At 46.8% G+C, this 12,470-nt stretch overlaps 1 protein-coding gene across 1 annotated transcript in view; it reads left to right on the forward strand.

The window, feature by feature from the left end:
* The window catches only part of MICAL3 (microtubule associated monooxygenase, calponin and LIM domain containing 3), a 203,148-nt gene that overhangs the window by 164,398 nt on the left and 26,280 nt on the right, over positions 1-12,470 (forward strand). Inside the window, 10 exon segments of the mRNA XM_079140276.1 lie at positions 844-869; positions 871-918; positions 920-973; positions 975-984; positions 2,253-2,315; positions 5,991-6,104; positions 6,928-7,074; positions 7,631-7,713; positions 8,885-10,721; positions 11,218-11,312. Of these exon segments, the coding sequence (XP_078996402.1) occupies positions 844-869; positions 871-918; positions 920-973; positions 975-984; positions 2,253-2,315; positions 5,991-6,104; positions 6,928-7,074; positions 7,631-7,713; positions 8,885-10,721; positions 11,218-11,312 (2,477 nt within the window).

Raw genomic sequence — 12,470 nt, forward strand, 5'->3', positions numbered from 1 at the left:
AGCTTTGATGGGGGTGGGGAGCAAAGAGGCGGGGATCTCATCCCTACCCCTAAACTCCTGAAATTTGGAGACTTCACAAGATAGAGTTCCGCTTCTTCCCTGAGCTGCTGCCTATCCTAACTCCATCCTCTCCAACATCTGTGTCCCTGGCAGACCCAGCATGCAGCATGAGGGAGATCTCTTACAGAAAGGGCTTTTTCTCTCTAGCAGAAGCTCTTGCTACAAATAACAAAAACTATCAACACCATCATAGTACATTTTTGCCCTGTATGAGTTGACTGGCTTGTGGCAGAATGGCACTGTGCCATCCCACCTTTCTGTTGTCAATTGGCTTAAGTTTCAGAATTGGTCAGCTTAGCAGGTGGTGGTAAGCACCTTGCTGTATGTTCAACAGAAGGGGCATGAATGGTGTGTCCTAGAGGGTCTCACGCTGTGTTAGGTAATGAACCTGAGTCCTTATCACCCCTGGAGGAATGGCCCTTCAGAGGTCAGTTTGTCATTTGCTTTTTCTCCACCTTGGCATTGGATCCCTACAAAAACATTTAAAATGATGAAAAAAGCATCAGAATCTGCATTGGGAGTTGAATGTGCAGTTCTCTTCACTGAACTATAGTACACATGAAGTTCAAAATGACTAATCCAAACTGAATGAGTAGAATTTACATGCGTGTGAGCACATGTTCTTGATTTTTACTTCTTTCTATTCAGACTGTTTCTGGCAATACTATTAACTTTTCTTTCTGTTTCCTTTCCTGTGATGTTTTATTCCCTTCTTTCCTGCTGTTTATTTTCCCCTTCCATCCTCCCTCTCATCTCCTCCATCCCTTAAACCTGGCACACTAGCTGGGAACCACAGGCTACAGCAGATTAATAAATCCAGCGGATCCCTTGGCGATCCAGGCTGATGTGCACTGGACCCCACATTCGTGAGAAAGAGGAGGAAGAGAGAATGGTCCCCACCTCTGAATCTTCCAACTTCTAGAGGTAACTGCTCCAAGACCAAGATCCCCAACGTGCTGCTATCAGCACCTTTCATCCCTGCATCCTTTCCTGTTGCTGTAAGAGACCTTTCTGCTAAGACCAAAGCCTCCCATTTTGATCAAAAGTCAACTCAAAAAAAATTAACATTTTTTCTGCTGTTAGGACAAGTGTTTCTTGACTCTCATTTGAGGATATGTAAAGTTCTCTGTGGATTAAGAGGTTGCAGGCTCTTTTTCCATTAATGCAAAATAATAACTGAACCTGACCTGAGGAAAACTGAGAATTCACTTTCTATCCCCATATTTCTTAACTGGGGTCTTTGTCCACTCTATAGAACCTGCTGGTGCTTTCCTCATGGAGTGTGTCTGAGTGTGACTGTGTATGACAGAAAGGGGAGTGGGAGCATATTTAGAAGTAAAATTAAGAAGTGGTATATATTAGGGAGGCCTCTAAATTAACTGCATCATTTTCAATTCCAGGTTTTAGGTGAGTTGGTCTGTGTTTCCCAATAAGATGAAAACATACCCTATTCAGTGGTTTTTGCTTTGTTTTGTTTTAAGACAGGGTCCCACTGTGTTGCTCAAGCTGGTCTCCAACTCCTGGTCTCAAGTAATCCTTCTGCCTCAGTCACCTGAGCAGCTGGGTTCCAGCTGCATGCCACTGCACCTGGCGTCTGGCTTCTTTTAAGGAATATCAATAATAGAAAACAAAGGACTGTTGAGGGATGCATTGACTGCATATCATTCCCCTCAGCTACCCATCTTCCGTATATGGACTCTTGGTGTCATCTCCTCTGTCTGGCTCATGTAGATTCACATATTCATTCAGGACCCACACACCCTTCAAGGCTCTGGGTATATAAAAGGGATGCTTCCTCGCCCTCATAAAACTTAGCCTTAAATGCACTATTTCATCCTCCCAGCCCCAAATCTTCCCTTGTAGGCAAGACCAGCCCCTGTTAACAGCTTTTGCAGCACTTTAGATATCCAGAAGCTATGCTGAAGTTGATGTGAGGACCCTCCTGACCAGGGAACCAGACTGAGCCACGGCATTGGATCAGGAGCATCCTGCAGCTTCTCTTGTTTTTCTCTCTCCTCTTCCTGAGTACCCATCACAGGGTAACGGTGGATCATTAACCCTCATCCATGCCAGACGGGCCAATCTCTTCTCAGTTTCTCTTCTGTTTTGGACTTTAGGAATGACCACAGCTCTCCTCACTGGGAATGCTTACTGGTGTGTAACTTTGTATTTATCGTCTGTTTTAAATTCAGTGCCTGGCCTTCCTTCCATACGCCGTGCAGCAGTGCAGGCCTGGCTGGAGACGGTCTCCGGAGGTAGTCTGGTGATGTTTGATCTTTCCCCACTCACCATAACCTTTCTCTTTAGGCAGCTCTGCTGGTGCCTTAACACTAGAACTCTGGTCCTATCGCTGGTGCATGCGAGGGTGAAGCCAGAGGCGGGTGGGGGCACATGCATGCCTCACTCAGGCAGCCCATCCTTGCATGGACCAGAAGTGCATCCTACATTCTTCAGAGTAGATTGGAGGAAAGCATTACTGGAGACAGGACTTTGTTCTATTAATAGAGATTCGATATAATAACCAAAGCTGAAGGAACCTTTTTTTGCACCGATGTTTATTAATTCTGTAAAAAATAGGTAGCAATTGAGTGTGAAAGCAGAGAGATCAGATAAAATTCCACAAACCTACCTAAGTGTCAGAGAATGAAACATTCAAGACTCAGGGGTACAGGGCATTTATGAAGAATTATCCAAGAGGACTGGTAGGTATTATTCAGCTAAGGGAGAAGGGTACAACCAGGACATCAGTTAGATCACCATACTGAGCTACAGGTGTCTCTTCAAGTATTTAGGCCAAGAGATAATTGGGAAACTTCAGTTGTTTTTCCGAAATTTTTTCTGGAAACGTTTCTCAGTGAGGGGTCTACTTGAATTTGGGGCAGGCTATTCTTCCATTGTAGGATGTTTAACATCCTTGGCCTCTGCCTTCCAAATGTGCTGTCTCCATTCCCAGCCCAGTCTTTATGACAACAAAGACACACATTTGCCAACACTTTTAGTAGGGCAGGCAGCATTTCCTGCTGTGTGAGAAACATGGCCTTAGCAGTTGCCTCTGGAATGGACAACAGGGATCTTTACTACCAGGCTCTTACCAGTCCAACTCATTGTCTTCACCAGCAGCAGGAAAAGTAGATAAATGTCAGGAGGGATCTTCCCAGTGTATAGGAGAAAGAATGCCATCACGTCTGGTTCAGCTGGCCCTGAGTCATCAGCCCTAGAAGCAAGAGCTGCTGGGTGTCCCTAGTTAGTGTGCATCCCTATGACAGTGGGACAGGGCTGAGGAGGGGGGCACTTCCCAGCTGCCACCTGAAATAAACAGCAATTCCTGGCTTTTGTAGTGTGTGACTCATCAACTTGTGTGGCCGCTTCTAGCATCCTGCACCTCATCTTAACCTAGATTCCATTTGCCAGTTCCATTGCTCAGGCTGCATCTCCTTCAGCATCTGCTGCTGTTGCATTGATAGTTCTCCCATGTTTGTTTTTTGATGTATGTGATAATTGTTCTTTTCAAGGTACTTCAAGAAGTATAGACCCTTACCCTTCTGATTCTACAGCAGAGGTTTCTTAGTACAAACTCCAAGTAGGAGAACCACATGAGGGACCAAGGGAACAGGACAATCCAGGGAATTGGGAAAAGCTGGGGAGTTCTATGGAATGGTCTTTGTGTTTACTTCCAGCCTACTTGCCAGCAAAAGTATACAGGTGTCTTTTCTACCACCTAAATACTAGGCACTTGTATATTCATTTAAACCAATAAGTTAGACGCAAAAGACTCTCCTATTAGATGGACCTAGGTTCTGTTCCCACGGTCTGGTCTGTTTTTCTTGTTTGGTCTTGATATGGTATAGTGCAATGATGAGCTGACTTTCCAATTATGAAGCTTGAATTTGAGGAGGGGCCCAGAGGAGATTGGTGCTTTTGGGTGGGCTTTTGTTTGTGCCTCGGAAATCCCATTCCCTGGTGTTTGGTGAGCTGTCTTCCACGAATGGCCAAAAGCAATATGATCACTCAAATCTGTAGAAGCAATTGAATAGTTTTTCTCTAGCAAATGCCCTCATCCCAGGAGAGTACCTTGGCATTGCCAGCTTGCTGGTTGCTCTGGTATGTCAGAGGGAAGGGCTTGGTATTCACAGTTCACCAGCCTCTAACTTATTCTGGACAGTGCCCACCATCCCTGGAATGCCTGTCTGCTTCATTCTAAACCTCTTTCATATCATTTTCCAAAGACTAAATTTGAACCACTGTCTTAAAAGTTATGCATAAAAAAGTAACTACACAGCTTAAGGAATTTTTTTTCCCCCTATACTGGAGGCTTAACCCAGAGACACTTTACCAATGAGCTATACCCCCAGCCCTTTTAGGTTTTTATTTTGAGACAGGGTCTCACTAAGTTGCTTAGGGCCTCAATAAGTTGCTGAGGCTGGCTTGAACTTGTGATCCTCCTGTCTCAGCCTCCCAAGCCACTGGAATTACAGGCATGCGCCACTGCATCTAGGAATTATTAAGGAATAAAACTCATGTAACTACCACATTATCAGCAGCTTCAAAGGGCTGCTTGCGCTGTTTCTCTACTCTGCTTCTGACATCCTGAGGTACTGGACTGAAGTCACTAGATTGGTCTGTAGAAAAGAAAACTTCATTGTAGGGCATATGACTGTTAAATGTTCTGTCCTCTCTCATTTTCAATTCAGCTTTTTGAGAAATTCACCTGAGTTTAGTACTCCCATGCCTTAGGATGGGACAAAAAAGAATTTTGTGCATTCTTTTCCCTATTTAAAAAAAAAAAAAAAAAGGAGCTGGGGATATAGCTCAGTTGGTTGAGTGCTTGCTTGCCTCCCATGCGCAAGGCCCTGGGTTCAATCCCCAGCACCACCAAAGCAAACAAACAAACAAAAAAAAAAAAAAGTGAATTTACCCTATTTTTTTTTTTTTAAAGGAACTTACCCTAGCTGTGCCACAGCCAGTGCCTCTCTCCTTTCCCTACCTTGGGCCTCAGGCCTCAACCTCAGGCTCATATGCAAATCAAAGCATAACTTTGTTTCTTGAAATGAACCCCTTGAGGAGCGAATGAAGGGTGATTGTGTTTGGAACCCTAGAAGCACTGAGGACCCCTGGTGGATGGGTACTGTCAGTCTCAGGAGACAGCCTCAGCATCCGTGAGACAGCCCTTTTGCTTTCCTCACTGCTCTCTCTTACTGTCCACTCTTCATGCCAGTTCTTAGTATGCAGAGGTTGGGATGAGTGGTATGTGTGTTTAGAGGCTGGTTCTTTAGGAGAAATGAAATGAATGAGTGCCTTGCTTCATTTTGCAACACCAAAGGGCTACTCTTGACTCCAAAAAGGAACTTTACATATCTCTTCAGTTCCTTCTCCTTATTCTTTAACAAAATATTCCTCTAAGTTATCACAAGATAAGCTGCAGCTTCTGCCAGTGGGAAGGGTGGGGACCTCTCCCTCAAAGGTAGGCTTAAAAATGATCCCTCTAATTGGATCATTATGAGAATTAAATGACTCCTGACTTGAGAGGTGGTCAGGAAAGTACCTGGAATATAAGCACAGATAGGTGGAAGCTAGTATTACTGCTGGAGCTTCTTGGGTGCCTGTTGGGCCTAGGCAGTGACATTTCCCCTCTGACCATCTTGGACTTGAGGCTGTTACAGCAGATAGTGTGTGGGAGAAGAGGGAATCTGGCCAGGCCTTCAGCTGCTCTTCTCCTTCCACTTGACCCTACTCAAATTGAGAAATGGCCTGGGCTCTTCTCAGCACCCACACTGCTTTTAGAGCATTCCCCACATCCATCCAATGGCCTTCTCTTCTCCCTGTGGCCATCAGGTCACTACCCTTGGAATAGTAACCCTTCTTTCCCCTGCATAGACAACCTTTCTTTGTCTTTCCTTTTCTTCCTTTCCTTGAATACCTCTGCCTTACAGCCCCTTTGGATGAGAATGACCTGGAGGAAGATGTGGACTCGGAGCCAGCAGAGATAGAAGGGGAGGCAGCAGAGGATGGGGACCCTGGGGACACTGGTGCTGAGCTGGATGATGGTATGGGGCCCCAACCTCCCTCTCCACTGTGGACACTACCTGTTTCCCACAGGAGGACAGGGCCAGAGTGGTTAGAATTCAAGAATGTTCAAAACAATCTACTCTAAAGCAAAAGCTCAAGGGCAGCAACTATTTGGCCCCCAGGGTCATTCTCTGTTCCACCAGTGACTTGCACTTATCTTTTTTCACCCACCCAGAAGCCATATCTCCTGTGTAGCCTGTGTGCATTGAGCTGTGGTTGAGAGCTAAGCAAATTTCAGACTTTATTCAGGGCCTTTAATCCATTAGTTGTCCTCTGGCAGTGAGAGATAGGGATATTTTAAAGAATTTTAAGAACTGTAGTCTCATTGGGCAAAAAGAACAGGGACTAGGCTGGACAGAAATGAGAATAAAAGTTGAGGTTAAGATCATGAGGGAGTACAGACCTGGTCTGTGGTCTGGGCTGGGGACTGGTGAAAGGACAAGGAAGATAAGTCCAGGAAGCAAGTCCTGCTCTCCACAGGTGTAACCAAAAGTTTTTTCCTGTCACGCCTGTCATGTGTCATGGTGCCAGGAGCACCACAGGCTTCCAGTGAGACCCCACGCTCAGAGGACAGTGTACCTTGCTTCAAGAGAGTGCTTTGACTGAGTCTCTTGGAAGCACTCTCAGAAGGTAGGGTCTGTTGCTGAGTAATAGGGCTCACTGTCCCAATCCAGGCCTTGTGCCACTGTGCACGTGTGTCCATCCAACCATTGGGCCATTCTCTGAGAGAGTAAGAGACAGCAAAGGAGCATGGCCTGGCTCAAGATTTGCACCAATTTGTGTCCTTCCTCCCTCCACCAGATCAGCATTGGTCTGATGACATCCCATCAGATGCTGAAATGGAACTTCGCTTACAACGCCAGGCTGAAGTAGAGGCAGAGTTAGAGCTGAAGGTAGCAGAACACAAGGAGGAAAAGCCATCTACCTTACCAGTGAAACAAGAGAGAGGTAGGTCTGCTGCTGCCAGCAAGAGACAACAGCTTCCAGAATGCCTTCAAGAGCCACAGGGCATACTGCCTGGCACAGAGTCAAGGCCTTTAGAGCAAAGCTGGTATTGCACAGCAGCCCTGCAGTTGGCCCAGGGCTCTACTCCTCCTCCCACCCTACCTGTCCCGCAAATGACTTCAACCAACTGTTCCTTTCTTTGTGTTCTTTGGGACCATGGAAGGATAAAAGGTCCATCTCGAAGCTTGGGACCCAGATTGTACATGCAAAGGAATACTGACATGAGTGCTAGCAGAGGGAAGGTGCTAGCTTGTTCTTGGGGAAGTGCTGTCCAGGAGTCCTCTCACTCCTGAGGGGTGTTTTTTCTAGACCAGCCTAAGGGCAGACCCAGGAAAACAGCATGCTTTGGTTTAGCTGAATCTCTGCTCTCCCTACCTCAGCAGTCAACCAGATAGATGCACTGTGACACCCTCCACAGAACTTCCTGGGGGACCCTCTTAGTGTGAATGGAGCTGGTGGGCTGGTTTCCTCTTATAAATCCTGTGTCCCTTCTTTTCAGGTCCTTCCCAAGTCTCCAGCCCCATTCAGTCCCCTCAGGAACAAGCCATTCTTTCCTTCCCAGCATCCAGCCACGTGGCAGAGGTAAGTGTTTGGGTCTCACTGTGAAGGACAAGGAGCTGATAGAACCAAGGGCACATAGTAACTCCTGTCTTAGGGCCCATGGTTTGAGCCCTACAAGAACTGGAGGTGAAGTAAACTACTCCTCCCCATTCTGAGGAAAATTAAAAATTTTTCACTCCTTGTGTTCACTATATAATAGAAGTGTCCCTAGGGTTCTAACTCAATCTTCCTGATGAATGAGCAAATTTAGGTAATATTTAATAGATATATTTTTCTTTTTTTCTTTTTCTTTCTTTCTTTTTTTTTTTTTTTTTTTTTTTTTACTGTAAACAAACAGGGTGTAACTTGTTTCTCTGGTTGTACATGAAGTAGAGGCATATCATTTGTGTGATCATACTTTACATAGGGCAATGATGTTTGACTCATTCTGTTATTTTTCTATATTTTTTCTTTATATTAAAGTAAATGTATAACTATTTAAATACCATCTGAACTACAGATTAGGATGGTAGGCCAAGACATTGGACCTGGGTTTTTGGATTATGGCAGCATGGCAAGATTCAGTGATTTTCTTTTTTTTTTTTTCTTCTTCACTGTACTGGATGTGGAACCCAAGGCCTGGCACATGCTAGACAAGCACTTCTCTACTGAACAACCTCCTTAAACTTTTATATTATTATTATTTTATTTAAAGATAGTCTCACTAATTTGCCAAGGCTATCCTTGAGAGATGCTGAAATAGTGTAGTAATAGACTGTGTGCATCTTTGAGCTTCCTGGGAAGGATAATGTGATTATAAAACAGTCTGTACTGAGTAACTATTTTAAATCTCACCCCCCTGTGTTGGCATGTCAGGGATCTTAGAGCTTTGGGAACTGCTGGTTGGGGTGAGAGCCAAATTCATTAGTGTTTTTCTGCCATTGTTCATGTCAGTGGACAGAGAATATAGGGTGTGTTTGAGATGAACCAAACCATGAAAGCTCAAATCAAACTAATAGGGGTTCTAAAAATTGGACAAATAGAGCAGAAAATGAGGAAGGTTTTCCTGGAGCTATTTGAATCACAGCTAAAGCATTGGAGAGAGGAATTTATTTCAGTACACACAGGCCCTTTGAGAGGAAAGCTCCATAAAGAATGTTGTCGACCATGAAAATGCTTGTTTTTAAGCACCTTCTGTCTTCCTTTTCTGTAGGGGCCCCAAGTCCCACTTGCTTCTGTTGCCACCAAGATGAAATCCCCTGAGGAGCACCTTTTCTCTGACCCTCTGCTCCCCAAAGAGAAGCCCAAAGCTGAAGTTCCCCTGGATCAAAAGGCTGCACCCCCTCCCATCCGGTCACAGCCGATATCTCTGCCAGAACCAAGGACACCTACCTCACCTGTGAGCTCACAGTTTGTGGCTCAGGCGGCCCCTTCTGCACCCCACTCGACCCAGCTCCCCATTTGCTCTCAGCCTCAGCCTTCCTCAGAGGCCACCATCCCATCCCCCACTGAGTCCCCCATACGCTTCCAGCCTGTTCCAGCCAAAGCTTCCACCCCTCTAACCCCCCTCCCCATGAAGAGCCAAGGTGATCCCAAGAACAGACTGGATAGCCCTCTTGCTGTGGATGAAGCCCTGAAACGGAGTGACCTGGTGGAAGAGTTTTGGATGAAGAGCGCCGAGATCCGCCGCAGCCTGGGACTCACACCTGTAGAGCGGAAGAAGGGGCCTGAGTCCAGCCTCCCTTCGCCTGCCTTCAAGCCAGTATCCCTAAAATCCTTTTCAGTTGAGAAGTCCCCTCAGGATGAAGGACTTCGTCTTCTGAAACCTCCACCTGTTCCTAAAAGACTGGGCTTACCAAAGTCAGATGGTGACCAACCCTCCCTGCTGACTCCCAAATCACCATCTGACAGGGAGCTGAGAAGCTCCCATGAGGAACGGAGGGATCTGTCCAGCAGCTCTGGCCTGGGCCTTCATGGCAGTTCCTCCAACATGAAGACCTTGGGCAGCCAGAGCTTTAACACCTCAGACTCCACCATGCTCACCCCACCTTCAAGCCCACCCCCACCCCCACCCCCAGACGAGGAGCCTGCAACCCTCCAAAGAAAGCACTATCAGATATTTGAGCGTAAAGAAACTGAGCCCAAAACCTCTGTTATCCCACCTCCCCCACCTGCCACATTTATGCGGCCCCCTCGAGAACCTACCCAACCCCCCAGGGAGGAGGTACGTAAGTCATTTGTAGAGAGTGTGGATGAAATCCCTTTTGCCGATGACGTGGAGGACACTTATGATGACAAGACTGAGAACTCAAGTCTGCAGGAAAAGTTCTTCACACCCCCTTCCTGCTGGCCCCTCCCAGAGAGGGCCCTCCATCCACCTCTGGCCAAAGAGAATGGGCGACTGCCTTCTCTGGAGAGTAGTGCCCAGCTGCAGAAGAGGGGGCTACCCTTGGTCTCTCCAGAAGCCAAGGAGCTGGCCGAGGAACGTATGCGAGCCCGGGAAAAGTCTGTGAAGAGCCAGGCACTGAGAGATGCCATGGCCAAGCAGCTGAGTAGGATGCAGGAGATGGAGATGGCAGCTGGAGCCTCCAAGTTCCACAAGGCTTCCTCAGCACCCTCCCAGGGTAAACAACTTTTGACCGAGTCCTCCAAACCCCCAGGTCTCAGAGGCTCTGAGGAGCCCACTCTGAAGCACAAAGCCACTAGTGAGGAGGTCCTCTCCCCTCCATCAGACTCAGGGGGCCCAGATGGTTCTGTCACTTCTTCCGAGGGCTCCAGTGGGAAGAGCAAGAAGAGGTCATCCCTCTTCTCCCCCCGCAGAAACAAGAAAGAGAAGAAGCCCAAAGGGGAGGGCCGACCCACAGAGAAACCCAGCTCAAGCCTTCTGGAGGAAGCAGCCACCAAACCTAAGTCCTTGTGGAAATCAGTCTTTTCTGGGTATAAGAAGGACAAGAAGAAGAAGGGCGATGAGAAGTCCTGCTCCAGCACCCCATCCAGTGGTGCTACTGTGGACTCTGGGAAGCACAGGATGTCTCCTATCGTTAGAGCAGGTACATCAGCAGCAAAGGGACCTTCATAGGACAGAGTGTAAGGAGAACATTCTTGGGTCATTTTGTTCTCAAAAGATCCACTTTCACATGCTGATTAACCAGAGGTTCTTAAGAGAGAAGGGAACTGAACCATGAGTACCCTGAGGTTATTCCCACTTCATGAAATAACTCTAAAATCAGCTTGAAACTAGGTAGGGTAGTCTTTGGAAGTTGGTACCCTTCCTAAAGTCACGTACCCCAAAGGTGGGCCTGCTTTTGAGTGGGGCAGAGGGCACTCTTGCCTGGTAGTCACAGGCAGATGTACAGAGTTGTCACCTCTCCAGGGTGGGCTCTGCCCCTGAAGGAACAAGCATCAGTACCCAAGCTCATTGCACCCCAGTGTAAGAGGAAAATCACTTAAACTAGAAACCAAACCTTTAGCTGATCTGCCCAGCTGCTTAAATGAGCATGGAAAACAGCATTGTCACTTCCCTCACTGCCTCTTTTTACCCCACAGAGCTGCAACTCCGGCGCCAGTTGAGTTTCTCAGAGGACTCAGACCTCTCCAGTGATGACATCCTTGAGAGGTCTTCCCAGAAGTCCAGGCGAGAGGTGGGTGGGTCCAGTCACTGGAGGGGCTTTGGGGACCTGGCAACTCTTGGCCTGTGGTAAGGTAGAAAACGGGGAAAGCCAATCTAAATCCAGCATGGAGAGGGAGTGCATTCCTGTGATTTCCTAGCAGGCAGACAGTGGAACACTGAGCCCAGACCAGGGTCAGAAGAAAAGCCACAAAAGGAGTCTTCCCTCAGTCCTTTTAAATGAGAAGGCAGTTATTTGCTTCCCTTGCAAGAGTTTCCTCATTCAGTTCATGTAAAGGAGGCTAGAGACATTCCTTGTGTACACCTTCACTTTGCCTTTAGGAAAGAGCCTGGCACTGCCTGTTCTTTCTCTCCTCAGCAATCCTATGCAGACCAGTATCTGTCAGGGCCAGTCAGTGGGACAAGGGTTTCTTACACTCCAAGGTCATGGAGGCTGGGATAGAGCATCAGGCATTGGGACGGGAGGTAGGGCCAGGTTGCTCACTCAGGCATGGGCTTCATCATTCTGCCTGCTTGGTAGATTTGTTAGAGAGGGGTTTGTTTGTTTGTTTGTTTTCCTGTTTAAGAACTGATCCTGGAAACTAACTTGGGTATGTGCTAGGTCTGACAGGGGCCCTCTGGCTGCTCCAGTGCTTAGGAGGTATTCAGCTCTCCTGAGAAACAAAGTTCTCTATGTGCAAAGTCCCTTCATCACTGGCTTCCTTTGGGTGCTCATTTAGGTTTTTTTTTTTTTTTTTTTCCAAGGACTACTATAGCTTTGTCTGGATACAGTGAAGTTGGAGGAGGGAGAATTAGAGAGAGTTCTGTGGGGCATTTGTGTGACAACAATAGTGTTTATATGGAAACTAAGATCTATAAAGGCCTTAGCAGCAAGACAGGGGCAGTGATGCTTTGTGTGAAACCAGCTACCCCTTGCTCTCTGTTTAGTCCTGTCATATCCCCCGCTCCTTTCCAGGGTGAAAGCCCTACTGCTCCTTACCTCCCATTTTGAATGAAAATTTACCCCAGAATATCATGTGCTTTTCTTTTTAAATTATTTTATATATGTTTTTGGTTGTTAATGGACCTTTTTTTTTTTTTTTTTTTTCATTTATTTATATGCAGTTTTGAGAATAGAACCCAGTGCTTCACACATGCTAGGCAAGTGCTCTACCACTGAACCACAACCCCA

This window comes from Sciurus vulgaris, assembly GCF_902686455.1.
Source record: "Sciurus vulgaris genome assembly, chromosome: 5".
In the NCBI taxonomy this organism is placed as follows: Eukaryota; Metazoa; Chordata; class Mammalia; order Rodentia; family Sciuridae; genus Sciurus; species Sciurus vulgaris.